The following is a 22546-nucleotide window of genomic DNA, read 5'->3' as shown; positions in this document are numbered from 1 at the left end:
CAGAGAAGTAAGCTTCCTATTGATATTAAGATGGACTCTATTGTTGCAGTAAATTTGATCCAGGCAAAGGAGGTGGATAGATCGGTTTATTCATCGCTCATTAAGGAGATTAGATATCTCATGACTATTCGCGATTCATGTATTACTCGTGTTAATCATAACCAAAATAGAGTCAGTGATAACATAGCTAGATTTGCTCGTTTAGAAGGCAGAACCATGACTTGGATCGGTTCGGGTCCTACAGCTGCTATGGAGCTTGCTACAATTGATTGTATGAACTTCTTGAGTTGAGTAATACATTATTCACCCACAAAATAAAAATCAATCTTATCATGGGATTTGCTCACACCTTGTTATGGGAGGTTAAAGGAAGAAACCCGATATTTTGAAGAACACCCGCCAGCTAAATTAGGAGGGATCACCATCTGTTTCCCCCAAGAAAAGGTTTAAAGGGCATGGAGAATTGATTTATCAAACTTTTCCTTTCAATGAGACCGGGCATGTAGATACAGCCATACAGGAGACAGACCTGAACGTCCATGCACACATATTAACTGAATGCAACACAGGCATGCACGCATAAATCACATGACGTGCGCATATGGATACAGGCATCACAGAGAGCACGATGTTTTACATGATCCAGACACGTCGCTGGCGGAGGAATTAGCCAGCACAACATAACAAGATACCGATGTTGACAACAAATGCCATGATTGGAGATTCTACATATATATCCGTTCATACAGCAGGTGTTTGTGTTTGAGTACAGGGTTGGCCGAGCGGTGTGTTACCACAGAACAATATAAAGCAAAACCAATACAATTCACTCTGTTAAAGCACTTCAAAATGGAACAGGGGATGCTCAATGCGCAAACTGGAATGAGGCAGGGGTGTTTCAGGCGACGGCTTGGAGTGCCCTCTCGAAATTATCCTCCGCTGACGTGGTGGTCTTAACTAGCACGTGATTAGGGTGCGACAGCTTCAGCTGGCTGAAGAAGCATAGAAAGATGGAAATTAGAAGCAAGATATACTTGGTTCAGTTCATACACAGTAAGCGTCCTGAACCCTGGACAATGTTAACCTAACAGCCTCAGTGTGATGCCCAACCACAAGATTCATAATAGAATTGGTAGCATCTAAGAAACGTAGAGAGGCTTCCTGGATACAGGTAGAAGAACAGCTGGGCTGCAGAACACAGCCAATTAAGTTGTTTTCATGTTGCTGAGAAGACCTAGTCAGGATATGTCCGATCAGGAACAAGTGGCCACAACATGCTAACCCCAGATATGCAAAATCAGGATAAGAGGCCAAAACATATAGCAGCGCTGCAAAAGACTAGACAGACAAATTCATCAAATGCAAAAAAAGCATCTCATAACAATCATTCTGTGGTCCTACTCTTTAGGCGTCTTGCAACTAGTACAGTTCATGGTCCTTTGGCTAGCTGGAGCCAATCGTACAATTGCTAGCACTTGAATATATGGTTGAGTTGTTACTGTTTACAAAAGATGAGAAGTGAATAATATACTGATCACAATCCAAGGTTGAAAAGACTGCCCAAGATTTCGCATCAGATGCCCAGAATGGTATTTTATGATGCTTACTTAAATTCTCAATTGAACTCTTTGTAAGTACTAATCATGAACTTCTAGGAAGTACCAATGTACCTCTACCCTTAACACAAGTTGGTAGAAAGCTATAATAAGCATGAATTCTGAAGGGTCGCAGTATGTACTGTTAGATAATTAATGCTGTTTGTTAATTAATGTCCCGCTTGATAAATTTTAAAAATTCGAATATGTGTAATCTGCATGAATCCATCAAATAGTATTTTCCAGAACCACTACGACTTGCATCCACAAAAAAACACTTGACATGGCATCGGCCAAATACAAATTTCCAACACCTGTCACCTAAAGTGCATCAGAAAGGGCGTACAAACTGTACAGAGGATTTGGTTAGATTCTTACCTGAAGTATCGTGACGACGGTTTGCCAAGGTGGAGATTACATACAATAAGATTGGCAAGAGTTTCAGGATCCTTTGCATCCTACAAGAATTTGAGATGTCGTTTGAGTATTTGTCTTGCATCCTTTTGAAATTCATATGTTTTGCTGCTTGTTCCTTGCTTGGAAGGAGGATAAGTACTAACCTTGTTTAGGGCTTCAAGCAATAGAGTTTCAGCCTCCTCAAAGCTCCCCATATGCATACAGCAAACTGCCTTGCCATTAAGAACCATTCCAGTCATAGGGTACTTTTCAGCAAAGTCCTGGAATATGAGATAAGCTTCCCGGATCTTAGAGCCACCCTGCACCATAGATTAAAATGATGATATACTCCTGTTTCCATAGACCAATAAAATTTCCACACTTCACCGCATTAGATTGTGAAATAATGAAATTACTTACAACAGCAATATCGAGCCAAGCATTTGCTAGTTGTGTCAGTGTATGGTCCTCGTCGGTTTGTTGCATGATCTTCAGTTGCTTGTCAGCATAATCTGACCGGTGCATCTTAAGGAAGATCTGGACATTCAGTGCATGCCTGAAACCAACGAAGCATCAACAATCAATATTACTTTCAAGAATGCAGCAGTCTAACAATCACAACACATAACAAAAATAATGAACTGTGGATCTTGGAAGAAGTAAGCAAATTTAAGACACAAGGAAATAAGCTCTAAAAATGTCACATTTTAGCATGATACACAAATATGCTACAGCTGATGATGGAGCGATGGAACATAATATGGAAAATAGTGTTCAACTACATAACTGAAGAAATTAGTAAAACAAAATTGCAGAATATGTACTTATTTTAAAAAAAATGAATTTTCAGACTGGACACCATATAAATTAGTTTGCCATTATCATCGGGTGATCAAAATTTTAAAAAAAGAGGATATACTGACGTTCACCCTTGAGTACGGTTTTGCAACAATAAATTCAGTAATGGAAGGCTGAACAATCTAAAGAAATAGAGAAAAATGAAACTAACAGGTCCAGAGTCCCCCCAGTGTGTGTGTGCTTGAGAGCCTCATTGTAGTCTTGCTCATGCATAAATATAATTCCAGCAATCAATCGCAGAACAGGATTGCTTCCTATAGCTGAATCACTCAACCATTCCTTCAGGCTGGAGATCGCACCTTCCTTCAAAGTTGCACAAAGTAATAATAATGCATAAGCATTTTAGTGTATCCGAAGAAATCTTAGAGAAGGGTAAAAAGTGATTGGAGTAACACACATTACCACTCATCTTCTTATGTTTAGCAACAGCAATAAGATTTTAGTATGGCATCCAACAAATAAGTAAACCGTTTAAATGGTGAAATACATTAAAAGTTTTTTTTATCATTTTATTCACTGGAACCTTGATATCTGCATTGAAACTTTCACCTTCATGGAATGATGATTATTTTTGCTTCTGATTTGAGGAAAACATGAATTCAATGATAAGAACCACCCCATGCAATATTTTCTGACCTAACGCCAAAAATACGACATCATTCAGTATCAGACCAGTCATTTGGGCTTACGAAGAAAAAGTATCTGGAAACGGTTGTTCTATACAATTAAATTGCCCTTATAAAATGACAGGTCTGAATCTAACAAGTTCATTCCTGGTCAAACATTTACACAGAACATTTGTATTTTTTCTAATTAAAGGTGGTGCAGATTAGCTGCACTTCGTATTATACCAAATTCTGCAACACATATCATCAGAGCTAATAGAGAACTGATGTTGCACTAGCAATTCTACGAGGCAGCATGTATAAATTATATTCTCGCGAATCATCGGCCTATGTCAGTGAAAATGGTGCCATCGGATCTCTATGCCCAGATCAGATCACTAACTATAACCGCGACAGATCTGGCCACTCCCCAACATCCCAGATCCAACCCCAAACCGGGATCAGGAACAGATCAGAGGCGATAGCTCAGATCCAGCGCGCTAACCTTGTCTCCGGTGAGGTAGAGCGCGAGCAGCTTGACGGCCTGCAGCGACGTCGCCGCCGACGAGTCGATCTCGCTGATCACCAGCTGCACAGCATAACCACCCGCCGATCAGAGCCAGTCACGGGGACGCAAGGGGAGGCGAGCCCCATTGGTATTTCTACTAACCTGGTAGGATCCGAGGGCGATGTAGGAGCGGAAGACGATGACGTCGCGCTCGGCCGCGGCGTCGGCGTCGAGGCCCGGGACGTCGCTGTTGTTGATGGCGGACTGGTAGGCGCCGAGGTAGAAGAGGTTGCGCAGGTTGAAGAGGAGGTCGGGGGTGGCCATCGCGGGAGGGGGGCGCTGCCGGCGACGGAGCGGCGGAGTGGGTTCGACGGCGACGCGGGGAGGCGAGTGGGAGATCTCGGGAAAGAAGAATGAATTGCTTGGGTTCGGTCTCTGGGTTTGGTAATGAGAATGAAGACGAAGATGGGGAAGGCTTTAACTGGGCTCGAGTTCGGGCCTTGAGTGGACTCACAGAGGCCCGTCCATTGTGATGGGCTTGAGTTTTACTTTCTTTGTAGGAGTTAGGCCCAAGAAACTAGAAGGTGGCCCAGCCCGACAAGAATCCGGTCCAGCCAGGTAGGAGAGTTCAAAGAGAAGACGGGCTCCATACCGACTCCGAACAGAGCTATGGTAGCCTGCGCCTTTTAAGCTGAGCTACGTCAGGCGAGTCGAAAATCAGGGATCCGCTCATCTCTTCTCTACTTCTCTTCTCTACTTCTCTACTACTATTAAACAATCAAACAAAAACTTTCTTACATGCATCCCGTAAAATGTACACGGATTTATTATAACTGCATAATTAAACCTACTAAACTTAATCTAACGGCTCTCTGTGCGCACTTAATAATTTACATCGACTGACTATGCTTCACCATATGAAACTCCACGTCTGATCAATTAAAAAATATAATCATGATCGCGTCTTCTTAGGAAACTAATCACGATCGCGTCTTCTCAGGAAACTAATCACGATCATATTTTATTAGGAAACTAATCATGATCACGTTTTATTAGGAAACTAAACACGGTCGCGTTTTATTAGGAAACTAATCGGGTATTTGCACACATTGACAGGGGACTCTGCTGGAGTGCCGGTAATTCATGAACCGCCGAGGGTGCCGCACCGATCGCTCCTTCTCAGGGGATGCTGCCGGAGTACCGGTAATTTATGTTGCTTGTAAGACAACTGCCCAGCCAGCATTTATCGTTTCTTGTAAACTTACACGGCGTGCCTGTGCTGACTTGTATAGTTCAAAATAAGGTTTCTATGCATTACTAACCAAAGTGTGCTATTTTTATATCTTCGGTGTTTCTTAGCAGATGTCGTTTACATGTGTCATCAACACATTATTTGTTTTTTCTTAATTTGTAACACTTGTACTGCTGGAGTTGGTTTATTTTAAGTTGTTACATTTGGAACTCCTTCACTTCATAAAGGCGCTGGATGTTCTAAATTGCAAGAGGTGATTTTTTTTCTCACATGAACCATCTATAAATAAATATATTTTTTACTATCATGATCACGTTTTATTAGAAAACTGATCATGGTCGCGTTTTATTAGGAAACTAATCGGGTATTTGCACACATTGACAGGGGACTCTGTCGGAGTGCCGGTAATTCATGAACCGCCGAGGGTGCCGCACCGATTGCTCCTTCTCAGAGGATGCTGCCGGAGTACCGGTAATTTATGTTGCTTGCAAGACAACTGCCCAGCCAGCATTTATGGTTTCTTGTGAACTTACACGGCGTGCCTGTGCTGACTTGTACAGTTCAAAATAAGGTTTCTATGCATTACTAACCAGAGTGTGCTATTTTTATATCTTCGGTGTTCCTTAGCGGATGTCGTTTACATGTGTCATCAACACATTATTTGTTTTTTCTTAATTTGTAACACTTGTATTGCTGGAGTTGATTTATTTTAAGTTGTTACATTTGGAACTTCTTCACTTCATAAAGGCGCTGGATGTTCTAAATTGCAAGATGTGATTTTTTTTCTCACATGAACCATCTATAAATAAATATATTTTTTACTATCATGATCACGTTTTATTAGGAAACTGATCACGGTCGCGTTTTATTAGGAAACTAATCGGGTATTTGCACACATTGACAGGGGACTCTGCCGAAGTGCCGGTAATTCATGAACCGCCGAGGGTGCCGCACCGATCGCTCCTTCTCAGGGGATCCTGCCGGAGTACCGGTAATTTATGTTGCTTGTAAGACAACTGCCCAGCCAGCATTTATGGTTTCTTGTGAACTTACACGGCGTGCCTGTGCTGACTTGTATAATTCAAAATAAGGTTTCTATGCATTACTAACCAGAGTGTGCTATTTTTATATCTTCGGTGTTTCTTAGCAGATGTCGTTTACATGTGTCATCAACACATTATTTGTTTTTTCTTAATTTGTAACACTTGTACTACTGGAGTTGGTTTATTTTAAGTTGTTACATTTGGAACTCCTTCACTTCATAAAGGCGCTGGATGTTCTAAATTGCAAGATGTGATTTTTTTCTCACATGAACCATCTATAAATAAATATTTTTTTACTATCATGATCACGTTTTATTAGGAAACTGATCACGGTCGCGTTTTATTAGGAAACTAATCGGGTATTTGCACACATTGACAGGGGACTCTGCCGGAGTGCCGGTAATTCATGAACCGCTGAGGGTGCCGCACCGATCGCTCCTTCTCAGGGGATGCTGCCGGAGTACCGGTAATTTATTTTGCTTGTAAGACAACTGCCTAGCCAGCATTTATGGTTTCTTGTGAACTTACACGGTGTGCCTGTGCTGACTTGTATAGTTCAAAATAAGGTTTCTATGCATTACTAACCAGAGTGTGCTATTTTTATATCTTCGGTGTTTCTTAGCAGATGTCGTTTACATGTGTCATCAACACATTATTTGTTTTTTCTTAATTTGTAACACTTGTACTGCTGGAGTTGGTTTATTTTAAGTTGTTACATTTGGAACTCCTTCACTTCATAAAGGCGTTGGATGTTCTAAATTGCAAGATGTGATTTTTTTTCTCACATGAATCATCTATAAATAAATATATTTTTTACTATCATAATCATGTTTTATTAGGAAACTGATCACGGTCGCGTTATATTAGGAAACTAATCGGGTATTTGCACACATTGACAGGGGACTCTGCCGGAGTGCCGGTAATTCATGAACCGCCGAGGGTGCCGCACCAATCGCTCCTTCTCAGGGGATGCTGCCGGAGTACCGGTAATTTATGTTGCTTGGAAGACAACTGCCCAGCCAGCATTTATGGTTTCTTGTGAACTTACACGGCGTGCCTGTGCTGACTTGTATAGTTCAAAATAAGGTTTCTATGCATTACTAACCAGAGTGTGCTATTTTTATATCTTCGGTATTTCTTAGCAGATGTCGTTTACATGTGTCATCAACACATTATTTGTTTTTTCTTAATTTGTAACACTTGTAATGCTGGAGTTGGTTTATTTTAAGTTGTTACATTTGGAACTCCTTCACTTCATAAAGGCGCTGGATGTTCTAAATTGCAAGATGTGATTTTTTTTCTCACATGAACCATCTATAAATAAATATATTTTTTTACTATTCTCCTATGTATAAATACTTTAAGGTCATTTCGTTGTTCATTCGGTTAATGGTTAGGGACTAATGACCATCAAATTATTTTTATTGATTGATAGGTATTACACATAAGTGGGTGTAAAGAAAAAACTATCAAAAATGGTCATGACTTGCATTTTTTCCTTATTTTCTACAACTGGTGCTTCTCCATATGTCCCCATTGTGTTTGGGGATGTTATTTTGTACTATTGTTTTCCTGTGCCTACCCTTGTATTTATTCAGCGCATTGTTCTTTTCGCATTTTGGAATGAAAGCTTGTTGGTTTGGAGGAGGATGCACACATATGAAAGAGAGGAAACATTGTAGAATTGTGTATGTTGCTTGCCAAGTTTAGCTTTGGATTTTTAGTGCTTTGACACTTCGTGCAGAATGAACTAAACATTTACATGTCAAGAGCATCTTGATGCATATAAAGAGTAAACGGGGGCATGAAATTACAAGTTGTATGGGTTGATTTATATTCTCCAGTTTTATGTATGTTTGTGACTTTGTGTGTACCAGATATGAACATTCATCGTTTCATGCATTGTCAAGCTTTCCTATACGCCACGAGACGCAAAGCAACCTTTTATCTACCACATGTTGGCATCTATTTGAAATGCAACCAATAATTATGCGTGTGTTGCACATGCACATTTACTAGTGGCCGACAAGGAGTTTTCGCTGAAGCCCTGCACCACCAGGCGGGTGGATCAGGAGCTTCGATGGCCCCAGATGGTTTCTTGGAGGCGTTCCTTGAAGAGCAAACTGGAGCCAAGAGGAAGGCGCGGAGGCGGAGGGCCAGCCGCAAGGGGTCTGCCATGAAAACAAAGGGCGATGAGACGGCTGACCAGACCGCGATGACCAAGATGGCTGTGGATCAGAAAGCACTGGCTGAAGAGACGGCGATGCCGGTGGCGGCCGACGAGACGGCAGAGCAGCAGCAGCAGCAGCATCAGCATCAGGAGGAGGAGGAGAAGGACTTTGGCAAGCTCCTTGAAAAGGCTAAAGCAGAGTACGCGCAGCTTATGGACAATCTGTTTGGTGGTGACCACCCAAAGGTGAAGTGGGTGAAATATTCCTCGTACATGTCGTATCCAGGTATGGAGGCCGATGGAGGCTGATGGTCTCAAATTTGATGAGGAGGTTGAGCGACGATGAGGTTGCTCTGGTATATATATCCAGCTGAATGTACAAAACCATTCTCCTAAAGATCATAATTCTCCGGCTCCTTTTTTTGAGCTTGTTGAGCTGTGCCCTCAGCCAGTGGCGAATCCAGGAATTTAACTTTGGATGTTCAATTTTTTTATCCTAACAGAAAAAAGCCTAGTAGTAGTAGTCCATGCCAACACAAGTAAAAGGGCAAATTGTTCACATTTAGGCTCTCTCAGCTACAATAATTATACATGTCAAGAATTTGTGCTATGGCCTATGGGTGGTAGATCCGCATAATTCGATAGTGAAACAAATGAGATAAATATTATGCTGCAAGATAAGTTAACTGTGAGCACAACTGAATACATGACAGGCAATACTAGAGCATAGCAGAAATTGTGTTGCTCTGGGCTAAGACAGATAACTAGTTGGCGTAGTTGAGTGGTAATCACATCATGCAACTGCCTCAACTGCACAACACGAACACAAGGCACACCAGTAATGACATGTACAGAGTTATACCTCTCTAATCAGAATGGAAGCTAGTGTTAGTTAGGGGTTGCAATTTCAGAATTAGAAGGGACTTCCAGTGAGTGAGGATTTCACGAGAGAATGTTTATACAATCCCGCATGCCTCTCGGTCTCGCTCTCGCGACGCCGCACCTCCCGCTCGCCATAGCCGCCGCCCCCGCAGATCTCGCGGCACGGCATGCCTCCACGCTGGCGAGGGATGCGGGCGCTGGCCGCAACCACGCCTCCTCCACCTCTGCAGCTGCCTCCACCCATATAGGAAAACTTCTCAGAAATTCTGAGGCTGATCTCTCCAATCCCACAAGGGGTGCTCATGGCGACCAGGGCCCCGGGGTGGACGGAGCTCGCGATCAGGATCCGGGATGCCACCTTCGAGTGGATCTGGTGCGTGTAGGAATGGAAGGCGGCGGACCGGGCGGTGGCGGCGGCGACCGATCTAGAGGCGAGATCCACGGCTGTGGAGGTCGCGGAGATCTGCCAGCGGAGGGTGGCCCTAGAGCAGAGGAAGCTGACGCGGTGCATCTTCGAGGAGGCCACACTGGAGGAGAGGGCAAGGATGCCCCCATTCCCGCACTCTCCGCCATCCGAGTTCGTGGTATGGGCGAGGGCAGAGGCAAAATCGGACGAGCCACGGCGGGCACTTCGCTGGGAATGCATCCTAGGCGTGCTCCCCCAGCGCGTGAGGATTGCCATGGTTAATGTGGCGGAGGATGGGTCGTTTCGCCATGCTAATCCCCTGCCTCGCCGTGGTGGGTTTGAGCCCCCTTGGTTTGGTGACCGCGACAAGGTTCCTTCGGGTGTTCGTTCGAGGTCACGTAGGGGGATTTGTGTCCCCAGGATTCAACCATGTGATGAGGTCATGCATGCCTCGCAGGACTACCCCAACCTGTGGGCAAGGCGCTGGAGAGGCGAGGCGCTCTACCTCGACCCTCCACCATGGTCGGGCGGCTGCGGGGAGATCCAGCATCTTCCTGTTAAGGTGAGTCAAATGCGGTCCAATCCTCAAACTCTTGTGAGTCCCAGTGATGAATTGAGTGGTACTTTGACTGGTATGGTTGATAGGGTTATCCCTTGTGAGATTATACATGACTATACACCTGATATTCCTAAATCTTGTGAATCTCTGAGTCTGACGAGCCAACTCGTCGCCGGTGAGCTCGCTTCTGCGAGAGGGGCGGGATTGGATTCGAAATTGAGGGGCCCGCCGACGGGTCCGACCCCAACCCCATCACCGTTGATTATGGGTCGTGTGGTCCGGAAGAAAGCGGGTCATAGAAATACGTTTTCCAATTCTGCTGGCGGGGACGGGGAAGAGGTGGCGGACTTTTATGGGTAACTCTGGGTAGTTCCCTTCCCGAGCCGCCGCCAATGCCTACATAGTGAGAGGCAGGCACCACCAAACCCTAGTTTTGTGATCCCCAAATTGTTTTGGGTTAGAAAGGATTTGTTCAACGCTAGAAATTTCACAACGCAAGATTGCTTTCTGGTTTCGTCGGTGGGCAGATTTGACCCCACTCCTACTATCTTCAAAATCTCCACCAAGAGACTAGGGTTTCCTAGATCGTTAGTAGAAGTGGTCAAAGGAGGGATGGATCATGGACCGGGTGGGCAGCGGCAGCGCAGACCGCCGCTAGGGAAGAAAGCTGCTCCACAAGATGGGAAGACGGCGGTCCCGACTGCGGGAGGTGTTGCCCCGGTGGCTTGAGCTGCTAAGCTGGTGCAGCAACCTCCCAAGCAGGCTGGCCGCGGGATCCCACAGCAACAAGCGGCTGGTCCTGGTGCACCAGCTCCATCTCCCTCTCCTGTTCCTGTGGTACAAGCTCTAGATCCCAAGTACAAAGAGATGACATGTTTCAACTGTAGTTGGCCAGATCACTATGTAGGAAATTGCATTGAGCCAAAGAAGTGCTTCATCTGTGCGGGGGGCCATAATGTCAACAACTATGCTGCTTGGGAAAAACCACATCCTACAGCGACATACTTTGGCAGTGCAGCGGCTGGGCTGGGGTTTTATCACATTGATGTGCCCACAACATTAGAATCAAGCTAGCTCAACTACAAAAATGGTGTCGTGCTCAAAGTGGTTAAGGGCGAGGTGTCTACCTCAGAGTTGCTGATTCAACTTAATGGGGTTTTCTGCAAGAACAAAGAGTGGCCTTGGCAGATTAGGGATTTGGGAGAGAAGAAGTTCTTACTGAGATTCCCTTCATGGAAGAATGTAGATGACCTGATTGAGTTTCCTGCATTTGAGCTGCCAATTGATGAGGTGTCTGTTAAGATTTGCGAATGGGTAGGTGTGCTAGATGAATTTGGAGGTTTAACTGAAGCATGGGTTCAAATTGAGGGGATTCCCCCTAAGTGGTGTGCTTGGAAGGTTTTTGCCCAGATCACAACATGCTTTGGAATTCTGGTTGATGTGGATTGGAATGGCAACTTTAAGAGCTTCTATGAGACCATCAGAGTGAAGGTTGCTTGTAGATACCCCAGGAAAATTCCATTTGAGAGATTAGTTGAAATGAAAACGAAGTTGTATATCATGTTCTTCACTGTGGAAGGGTTTGAGTAGATGGGAGAAGAATCTGATGGTGATGATCCTGATCCTGATTTGGATAACATGGAAAAGGAGAATGAGGATAACAATGGGGATATGTCAAATAAAGATAATTCTAAAGGAGATGATATGGAGGAACCTTGATGAGCTGGGCAAGGCAAACTTCCCCACCAAAGATACCTTTGCTGGAAGTTCAAGTCAGTCAGGCCTACAAAAGTCTGCTTCTGCAGTTGAGTTTCACCCCTCTAATATGATGGATACCATACATGAGGAATTTGTGGAAGAAGTTAGGATCAAAACCCCTGAGAAATTGGCTACCAATGATACATAGAAAGATGAAGTCACTCCTACAAAACCCTCTCTCTCTCTCTCTGCAAGATCTGATCCCCTGTCAGTGCATCTGGACTACTGTTCTGAATAGCTAAGCAGATTTGAAATGGTGGAGACTGATGATGAAGAGGAGGATCCGGTAGATGAGATGCAATGCCTACATGAAGACTTAGCAACGGCAATGGGATCTGTTAAGAGATCGCTGCTGGAAACCTTGGATAGTGTGGAATCAGTGCAGAAAAATAAGCCAAGTGTCAAGAATTCTCCTATCTGGGGCCCGGTGCTAGGAAGCAAACCGACAACTAGAAACCATGGAAACATCAAGATCATGGATAAAGCTGCCGCATATATGATGAGGAAGAATCTGGAGATTTCTAACACTTTCAAAGGTAAATTGTTTGCTATCCTGAACCCTAATGAACTTGCTTTAAATACTAGCAGAGTTGATTTATGCATTGGCAGTAGTGCGCAAGAACAAAAAGATATTATCATGAATATGATTGATAATGAAAAAGCTCGATGTCTTCAGTTTGCTGATGAAAATCCGGAGATTGTTCTCCCTGAAAGTTTAGATTTAGAGAATTTGGATAGCTCTAATACTCAGAATCTTGGTAGTGGCTTTCCCATTAATGGTGCAGATGGCACTACTGGGCCATTGATGGAAAGCCCTGTCCTGAATACGAAGAAGAAGCCTTGTGGCTTGTCGCACCCTTTTAAAATTAAATGATAGGAGCTTTTTGGAACATTCGGGGTATGAGTCAAACTGGGAAAAATCAGTGCCTATGTGATTTTGTTAATAATAATCGTGTGGATTTTGTGTGTTTCTTTGAAACCAATAAAGAAAATATCGATAGTCACGTTCACAAATATATTTCCGATAAAGAGGATTTTGCTTGGCACTACTTACCTGAAGTGAGGACCGCTGGTGGGGTCCTTGTGGGTCTAAAAAATGACTTGTTTGAGGTGATAGGATTCATTAATAAAAAAATTGCATTGTTACTATTGTTAAAAATAAGAGTGATGGTTTTCTGTGGCATTTAGTGGCTATATATGGTACTCCTTATAATGAAAACAAGTTAAAATTTATTGTTGGGCTACATGATACTATGGATAATCTCACCTACCCAGTTTTGCTGGGAGGAGACTTTAATTTGGTTAGATCGATCGAGGATAAGAACAATGGGATTATTAATAGCCAGTTTTCTTATCTCTTTAATGACTGGATTAATAAGTGGTCCCTTATGGAGATCAAGAGTGCTAATAGGAAATTTACATGGAGCAAAAACCAGAACAATCCTATTTTTGCCACGATAGATAGGATTTTTACTTCTGGTTCCTGGGATAATAAATTCCCTCTTTCTGTGGTGACAACACTCCCACGTGTTGGGAGTGATCACACACCGTTGCTTATAGATACGGGTGCTCGGAGGGTTACCTCCCCGAAAATGATTCGTTTTGAGAAATGGTGGCTTGACCAACCAGATTTTAAAGACTTAGTGAATAAGATCTGGAGTACTACAGTCCCTGGCAAGACAGCCATGGATATCTGGATGAATAAATGTAGATTATTCAGGAAAAAAGTTAAAGGTTGGAGTATTAATATTGAGGCTGGCATCAAGAGAAAAAAGAGAGAGCTTCTGCTCGAATTTGATATTCTTGATGTCTTCTCCGAAAGAAACCAAATTAAAGATGTAGATAGAGTCAGAATGGAGGAGATTAAGAAAGAACTTGTCGGTATTTGGAGTAAAGAAGAGACTACTTTTTGGCAGCGATCCAGAGATCGTAGGATTGTTGATGGGGATAAGAACAATGCATATTTTCAGGCAATGTCTAACCATAGACATAGGAAAAAACCACTTTTCTAAACTCAATGGAGAGAATGGTCCTCTGTATACTACCAAAGAAATGTTGGACGTGGCCACTTCCTTTTATAAAACTTGTTTGGTGCTGAAGAGAAATTTAATGTACATCTTGGTCCTTCCTTCTGGGAGGAAGGTGACCTGGTCACCAATGAAGAAAATGACCTTCTCTAGAGAAACTTCTCTGGAGAAGAAATTAAAGAGGCGATATTTTGTTCTTACGCACATGGGGCCCCTGGTCCGGACGGACTGTCCCTTTTGTTTTACCAAAAAATTTGGGATGTGATCAAAACTAATTTTATGGCGTTAGTTAGAGACTTTGAGGAAGGTAAACTAGACATGCAGAGATTGGACTTTGCTTTAATTGTGTGTATTCCTAAAGAACCTGATGCCAAGGACATGAAGAAATTTAGACCGATTAGTTTGAGTAATTGTGGGGTTAAAATTTTCTCTAAAGCTATGACCAACAGGGTCTCCCCCGTTGGTCGTAGATTAATCTCATCCAACCAAACTGATTTTATCAAAGGTAGGTGTATTTTGAGAGTGTTGTGATGTCGCATGAAGTGATTCATGAGGTTAAGAAATCGGGATCTCAAGGTTTACTCCTCAAGTTGGACTATGAAAAAGCCTATGATCGAGTCAACTGGGAATTCCTATTTGAAATGCTGCAATCTAGGTTTTTTTGCTCCAAATGGATACCTTGGATTAAATGTACGTTGATTAACAACACATTTGCTGTAAGAATCAACGATACTAATGGTAATTACTTCATTGGTGGGAAAGGGCTTAAACAGGGGGACCCACATTCTCCCTTGTTGTTTAACCTAGTGGTCGATGTTTTTACAAAAATGCTGAAAAAGGCTACTACCAAGACTTAATTTCTGGGCTTCTGCCCAACGTAATCCCAAGGGGGGGGGTAGTAAGTCTGCAATATGCAGACGATACTATCCTCTTCTTAGAAAATTCTGTTCATAAAGACAGAAACTTTAAGTGGTTCTTATCTTGCTTTGAAACCCTCTCCGAGATGAAAATTAACTTTCATAAAAGCGATTTGATGACGATTAATGTGGAAGGTGCAGTGGCTAATGAAATTGCTCAGATTTTCCATTGTAAAAAAGGATCTTTCCCTATTAAATATTTAGGAGTGCCTTTGCATTATGACAAACGAAAGAGGGAAGATCTCCAACCCATTATTGATAGGATTATTAAAGGTATATCTGGCTGGCTTGGGAGATATCTCACCTATAGGGGGAGATTATTTTGCTATGTGCTTGTTTGATCAGTATTCCTGCTTATCTTATGTCTGTTATTAAATTCCCTAAATGGGCAATCAATGCCATCAATTCTCAGATGGCTCACTTCTTTTGGGGAAATGTTGGGGGGAACACAAGTATCATCTGGATAATTGGGGGCTTGTTACTAGGAAGAAAGAGTATGGGGGCTTGGGGATACCCAACATCAAAGAGTTTAATATGGCTTTATTGGCTTCATGGGAAAAAGGTTTTTTGATGATTCTGACTCAGATTGGAAAAAGATCATTATTCATAAATATAGAGTGAACTCTCCTAATCTCCTCTGGGCAAGAGGTGATGGGGGCTCTACCTTCTGGAAGAGCATCACCTGGGCTTTGGCTGCTGCCAAATTTTTTTACAGATGGAAACTGGGCAATGGTGAGCTAATAAATTTCTGGCATGATACTTGGATAGGGGAGTGTTCCCTAAAGGTACAATTATGTGACCTTTTTTGCATTTGTAACCAAACTGAGTGCACTATGGCTCAGGTATGGGATGGGTACGACCTTAAACTAACTTTCAGGAGATGTATTGATCAAGGTGGTTTAGATAGATGGAAATAGTTGCTGGATATTGTTCAGCAGTGCACTCTGACAACTGACCCTGATATGCCAATTTGGTCTCTGGAACCTAATGTATATATTCAGTAAAATCCTTCTATAAACACATTAACTTTGGAGGGATAGCTTCTGATATCAGAGATGATCTCTGGAAAATTCTTTGCCCTCAAAAAATTCATGTGTTTTTGTGGTTGTGTGCTCACAACAAAATCCTAACTAGAGATAACCTTGCTAAAAGGAGGGATGTGGAAGATCCTTCCTGTCTTTTCTGTGCTGAATTTGAAACGGTTCAACACTTGTTGTTCGACTGTGTGGTTGCCCAACATGTTTGGGGTTTTGTTTCTGACTTTTTTGAGATTGATAGAATAGCTAACTTTGAAAATATTTTTGCCTTCTGGCATGTACATAAGAAAAACCTGTACTGAATATGGTAATTGCTGCTACCTTGTGGAGCTTGTGGAGACTAAGAAACAAATTTTGTTTTTAGGGGAAGAAATGGAAAAACATGAACTGCATTCTTGCAAAGCTAAGCTGTTATTTGCACTAGTGGGAGGTTCTCTGCGACGATGCTCAAGCAACCCTGCTTCAATGATGCATTCTCCTGCTGGACAAGCGACATGGAGAACTAATGAGAATCGCATGGGAGTGAGACATGGAGGGGCGCGTGAGCCGGAAGAAGGAGAGGCTGAAGTTGATGCTCGCAACCGAAGATCTTACTTTGGCTTCGCTATCTTTGCTTTCTTTCGCTCATGGGTCCTGTAAATATAAACTTAGAGGTTTTATCTAGTGTTGTGCCGAGAGAACTTCTGCTCTCATGCTCTGGGTGAAGTAGTCCCCTGCTAGAGTAGCTTTTATTCCCCGCTTTAGTGCAAAAGTATTGTGTGAACTGGCTTTCATTCCGCTTCAATTTATAAAACTGGGGTGGGGGCAACCCCTTTCGTTCAAAAAAAGTGAGGATTTCACTTTAGGCTTAGGCTAGTCATAGTGGGAGTAACTTAGGTAGTAACATAGCGCACTTCGAGAAATTTTTGCTTAAGTAGCATGTAGTTAATGAGAAGTGGTAACATAATATATAACTGTACCATAGCACTTCCCAAGACAAGATGAGTCTAGAAGCCATTAAATGAAGCCACATATGACACTACTAGTATGTTACTTTGCACTATGAAGGTAGTAACTTAGACTAATGTCATATGCATGACACTAGTACCCCCTCCATCCAGAAATGCTTGTCCTAAAAATGGTTGTATCTAGACTTATTTTAGTTATAGATACATCCATTTACAACCATTTCGAGGACAAGGATTTCTAGATGGAGGGACTATAATTTATTCCCCGCTATGACCAGCTTTAGGGAATGAGGTTGTTGCAGCCAATCGTTGCATTGATGTGCTCCCCTCCCCGGTGTTGACGACCGTGGTGGCGGCTACCATGCTGGTCATCCCCACTTTCTGTGCTACATCCCGCCGCTCATCCCCACCAGCGGCAGCATGCACGACACTATGTGACTTGTCGGTGTTCTCCGCAGCGTCGGAAACCACGGGGGCTCCATCCCGTCTGGCGCCAGCGGCTTGGTCAAGCTCTCCCTCGCCTGGCTTGCAATCGGCAGTTCGGCACGCACAGAGACAGAGCGCCACCTCGTCGTGGGTAGAAAACATTGGCTAGTTGCGTGCGTCTCCAGCTTGGGACAAATTTTTTAGGGGAAGCATGGGCAGAAGTGGATGGCTGGGACTCAGCAAGGCTAAATTTCGTCTTTTGACCCTTTTCTGAAACCTATTCGATATTTGACCCTAGTTTGAATTTTTTTCGAGATCTCACCCTTTTGCTACGGCAAGGAAAATGTCGGTAGGGTATAACATCCTACCGCTGATACGTCCATTTTGCATCATGCTTTTATATCAATATTTATTGCATTATGGGCTATTATTACACATTATGTCACAATACTTATGTCTATTCTCTCTTATTTTACAAGGTTCACATAAAGAGGGAGAATGCCGGCAGCTGGAAAAGGAGCAAATATTAGAGACCTATTCTGCATAGCTCCAAAAGTCCTGAAACTCCACGGAAGTTATTTCCAGAATATATAAAAAATACTGAGCGCAAGAAGTACCAGAGGAGGGCCACCCACCATCCATGAGGGTGGGGGGGCGAGCCCTACCCCCTAGGAGCGCCCCCCTGCCTCGTGGGCCCCCTGGTGCCCCTCCGATGCCCATCTTCTACTATATGGAGTCTTTCATCGAGGAAAAAATCATAAGCAAGTTTTCGGGACGAGACTCCGCCACCACGAGGCGGAACCTTGGCGGAACCAATCTAGGGCTCCGGCAGAGTGATACGTCTCCAACGTATCTATAATTTTTGATTGCTCCATGCTATATTATCTACTATTTTGGGCAATATTGGGCTTTATTATCCACTTTTATATTACTTTTGGGACTAACCTATTAACCGGAGGCCCAGCCCAGATTTGTTGTTTTATGCCTATTTCAGTGTTTTGAATAAAAGGAATATCAGACGGAGTCGCAATGGAACGAAATCAACTGGAGAAGTTATTTTTGGAAGGAAACACACCTAATGGACTTGGACCCCACGTCAGAAGATATGGGAGCTGCCCACGAGGGTGGGGGGCGCGCCCCCTGCCTCGTGGGGCCCCCGTGGCTCCCCTGACGTGCTTCTTCTGCCTATATAACTCCATATACCCTAAAACTTCCAGAACGCAAGATTAGATCGGGAGTTCCGCCGCCAGAAGCCTCCGTAGCCACCAAAAGTCAATCGGGACCCTGTTCCGGCACCCTGTTGGAGGGGGGAACCCTCATCGGTGGCCATCTTCATCATCCCGGCGCTCTCCATGACAAGGAGGGAGTAGTTCTCCCTCGGGGCTGAGGGTATGTACCAGTAGCTATGTGTTTGATCTCTCTCTCTCTCTCTCTCGTGTTCTTGATTTGGCACGATCTTGATGTATCGCGAGCTTTGCTATTATAGTTGGATCTTATGTTTCTCCTCCCCCTCTTCTCTCTTGTAATGGATTGAGTTTCCCCTTTGAAGTTATCTTATCGGATTGAGTCTTTAAAGATTTGAGAACACTTGATGCATGTCTTGCCGTGGATATCTGTGGTGACAATGGGATATCACATGATTCACTTGATGTATGTCTTGGTGATCAACTTGTGGGTTTCGTGACATTGGGAACCTATGCATAGGGGTTGGCACATGTTTTCGTCGTGATTCTCCAGTAGAACTTTGGGGCACTCTTTGAGGTCCTTTGTGTTGGTTGAATAGATGGATCTGAGATTGTGTGACGCATATCGTATAATCATACCCACGAATACTTGAGGTGACATTGGAGTATCTAGGTGACATTAGGGTTTTGGTTGATTTGTGTCTTAAGGGGTTATTCTAGTACGAACTCTAGGGATGTTTGTGACACTTATAGGAATAGCCCAACGGATTGATTGGAAAGAATAACTTTGAGGTGGTTTCGTAACCTACCATAATCTATTCGTTCGTTCTCCGCTATTAGTGACTTCGGAGTGACTCTTTGTTGCATGTTGAGGGATAGTTATGTGATCCAATTATGTTATCATTGTTGAGGGAACTTACACTAGTGAAATTATGAACCCTAGGCCTTGTTTCAACACATTGCAATACCGTTTACGCTCACTTTTATCATTAGTTACCTTGCTGTTTTTATAATTTCAGATTACAAATACTATTATCTACTATCCATATACCACTTGTATCACCATCTCTTCGCCGAACTAGTGCACCTATACAATTTACCATTGTATTGGGTGTGTTGGGGACACAAGAGACTCTTTGTTATTTGGTTGCAGGGTTGCTTGAGAGAGACCATCTTCATCCTAGGCCTCCCACGGATTGATAAACCTTAGGTCATCCACTTGAGGGAAATTTTCTACTGTCCTACAAACCTCTGCACTTGGAGGCCCAACAACGTCTACAAGAAGGCTGTGTAGTAGACATCAAGCTCTTTTCTGGCGCCGTTGCCGGGGAGGTGAGTGCTTGAAGGTATATCTTTAGATCTTGCAATCGAGTCTTTTAGTTTCTTGTTTTATCACTACTTTAGTTTATAAAAGAAAACTATAAAAAATGGAATTGAGTTTTTTTCATACGCTTCACCTTCTTAATATCTTTTGTGAGTATGATGGAAAGGATAATTGTGCTCAAGTGCTAGAAGAATAAATCTATAAAATGTTTGGCACTAAATATTTGAATGATGAGCATGATTGCAATGTTGTTAGTATGAATTCCTTGAATATCCATGATGCTAATGATATGCAAAGCCACAAGCTTGGGGAAGCTATGTTTGATGAAGATGATATTTTTTGTCCCCCAAGTTTTGATGAGCAAATTTACTATGATGGAAGCATGCCTCCTATCTATTATGATTATTGTGATGACACGTATGCTTTAAAGAATAATGATAACCATGAAACTTGTCATCTTGATCTTAATTTTCAATCACATGATAGTTATTTTATTGAGTTTGCTCCCACTATTATTCATGAGAAGAATTTTGCTTGTGTGGAGAGTAGTAAATTTTCTATGCTTGTAGATCATGAAAAGAACGCTTTAGGTTCTGGTTATGTTGTTGAATTCATTCATGATGCTACTGAAAATTATTATGAGGGAGGAACATATGCTTGTAGGAATTTCAATAATATCAAGTTTCCTCTCTATGTGCTTCAAATTTTGAAGTTTTGCTTGCTTTACCTTCCTATGCAAGTTGATCCTTATTCCCACAAGTTGTTTGCTCACAAAATCCCTATGCATAGGAAGCATGTTAGACTTAAATGTGCTAGTCATATTCTTCATGATGCTCTCTTTATGTTTCAATTCTTATCCTTTCTGTGAGCATCATTGAAATCATCATGCCTAGCTAGCGGCATTAAACGATAGCGCTTGTTGGGAGGCAACCCAACTTTATTTTAGTTCCTTGCTTTTTGTTCCTGTTTAGTCATAAATAATTCATCTATCCTATGTTTAGATGTGGTTTTATGTGTTTAATTAGTGTTTGTGCCAAGTAGAACCTTTGGGAAGACTTGGGGAAAGTCTTTGCGATCATGCTGTAAAAAACAGAAACTTTAGAGCTCACGAGAATTGCTTCCATTTTTATTTGGAGAGTGCTATTTAGTTAATTATTTTTTCAGATGATTAATAGATAAATTCCTTATGTCCAGAAATTTATTTGAGAATTTTATGAGTTCCAGAAGTATACGTTTGATCCATATTACTACAGACTGTTCTGTTTTTGACAGATTCTGTTTTCGATGTGTTGTTTGCTTATTTTGATGAATCTATGGCTATTAAAATAGTTTATAAACCATAGAGAAGTTGGAATACAGTAGGTTTAACACCAATATAAATAAATAATGAGTTCATTACAATACCATGAAGTGGTGATTTACTTTCTTATACTAACGGAGCTTGCGAGTTTTTCTGTTAAGTTTTGTGTTGTGAAGTTTTCAAGTTTTGGGTAAGGATTCGATGGACTATGGAATAAGGAGTGGCAAAAGCCTAAGCTTGGGGATGCCCAAGGCACCCCAAGGTAATATTCAAGGACAACCAAAATCCTAAGCTTGGGGATGCCCCGGAAGGCATCCCCTCTTTCGTCTTCGTTCATCGGTAACTTTACTTGGAGCTATATTTTTATTCACCACATGATATGTGTTTTGCTTGGAGCGTCAATTTATTTTGTTAGGATTTTCTTGCTGTTATTTAGAACAATGTTTTGCATCTTTTATTTCAATAAAAGTGGCATTGATAGCCTTTACTATGCCTATGTTACAAGTATACATGTCGCTGTTTGAAAACAGAAAGTTTACCGCTGTTGCAATAATTCCCTAGAAAAGTCAGAATGTGATAAAATGTTGAAACCTTTTGCATATTAAGATCTGATAAATTTACTACAGTGGGAATTTTCTTTCATAATTTGTGGAGCTAGGTAAGTATGGATGTTGCAGCATTCTTTACAGACTATCCTGTTTAGGCAGATTGCTGTTATGTTTGCATTGTTTGCATATGTTTGCTTCTTTAATGATTCTATTTGAGGGTAGGAATATTAAATATGCAGAGGCATTTAGTATGCAATGTTGAATAATAATTGTAGGGATTTTCTATAGTATAGTATGATAAGGTTTTGGCAATGGTTTATACTAACTTATCTCACGAGTCCTTGTTGAGTTTTGTGTGGATGAAGCTTTTGAGATTTAGGGAGACCGTGATATGAGAGGAATTAAGGAGACACAAAATCTCAAGCTTGGGGATGCCCAAGGCACCCCAAGATAATATTTCCAGAAGTCTCAAGCGTCTAAGCTTGGGGATGCCCCGGTTGGCATCCCACCTTTCTTCTTCAACAATTATCGGTTAGTATCGGTTGATCCTAAGTTTTTGCTTCTTCACATGATGTTTGATATTCTTAGAATGTCATTTTGTTTTACTTTGCTTGCTGTTTGAATAGAATACCAAGATCTGAAATTATTAAATGTTAGAGAGTCTTCACATAGCTAAATAATTATTTAACTACTCATTGATCTTCACTTACATCTTTCGGAGTAGTTTGTCATTTGCTCTAGTGCTTCACTTATACCTTTTAGAGCACGGTGGAGGTTTTATTTTATAGAAATAGATGAACTCTC

The 22546-nt window shown here is 42.2% G+C and overlaps 1 protein-coding gene across 1 annotated transcript; it reads right to left on the bottom strand.

The window, feature by feature from the left end:
* Positions 1–574: 574 nt before the first annotated feature.
* LOC119356222 (coatomer subunit epsilon-1) lies at positions 575–4392 on the bottom strand. Its single transcript, XM_037623149.1, has 7 exons — positions 4125–4392; positions 3960–4043; positions 3001–3152; positions 2412–2547; positions 2156–2311; positions 1974–2053; positions 575–992 (listed from the first exon to the last, which is right to left on the bottom strand). Exons 1-7 carry the CDS (start codon positions 4284–4286, stop codon positions 899–901), a joined length of 864 nt encoding a protein of 287 aa, XP_037479046.1. The 5' UTR covers positions 4287–4392; the 3' UTR covers positions 575–898.
* Between the last annotated feature and the right edge of the window lie 18154 nt (positions 4393–22546).

This window comes from Triticum dicoccoides, chromosome 2A (assembly GCF_002162155.2).
Source record: "Triticum dicoccoides isolate Atlit2015 ecotype Zavitan chromosome 2A, WEW_v2.0, whole genome shotgun sequence".
Classification (NCBI taxonomy): domain Eukaryota; kingdom Viridiplantae; phylum Streptophyta; class Magnoliopsida; order Poales; family Poaceae; genus Triticum; species Triticum dicoccoides.
Note: the sequence above shows the minus strand (reverse complement) of the source record. Positions and strands in the feature narration are given on the sequence as shown.

Excerpts from the sequence above, each read along its gene's own strand:
- LOC119356222 (XM_037623149.1), bottom strand. The coding sequence starts at position 4,286 with ATGGCCACCCCCGACCTCCTCTTCAACCTGCGCAACCTCTTCTACCTC. Across the intron at positions 2,312-2,411 it reads CTTGGCTCGATATTGCTGTT|GGTGGCTCTAAGATCCGGGA; the intron begins GTAAGTAATTTC and ends TCTATGGTGCAG. Across the intron at positions 993-1,973 it reads CCGTCGTCACGATACTTCAG|CCAGCTGAAGCTGTCGCACC; the intron begins GTAAGAATCTAA and ends ATGCTTCTTCAG.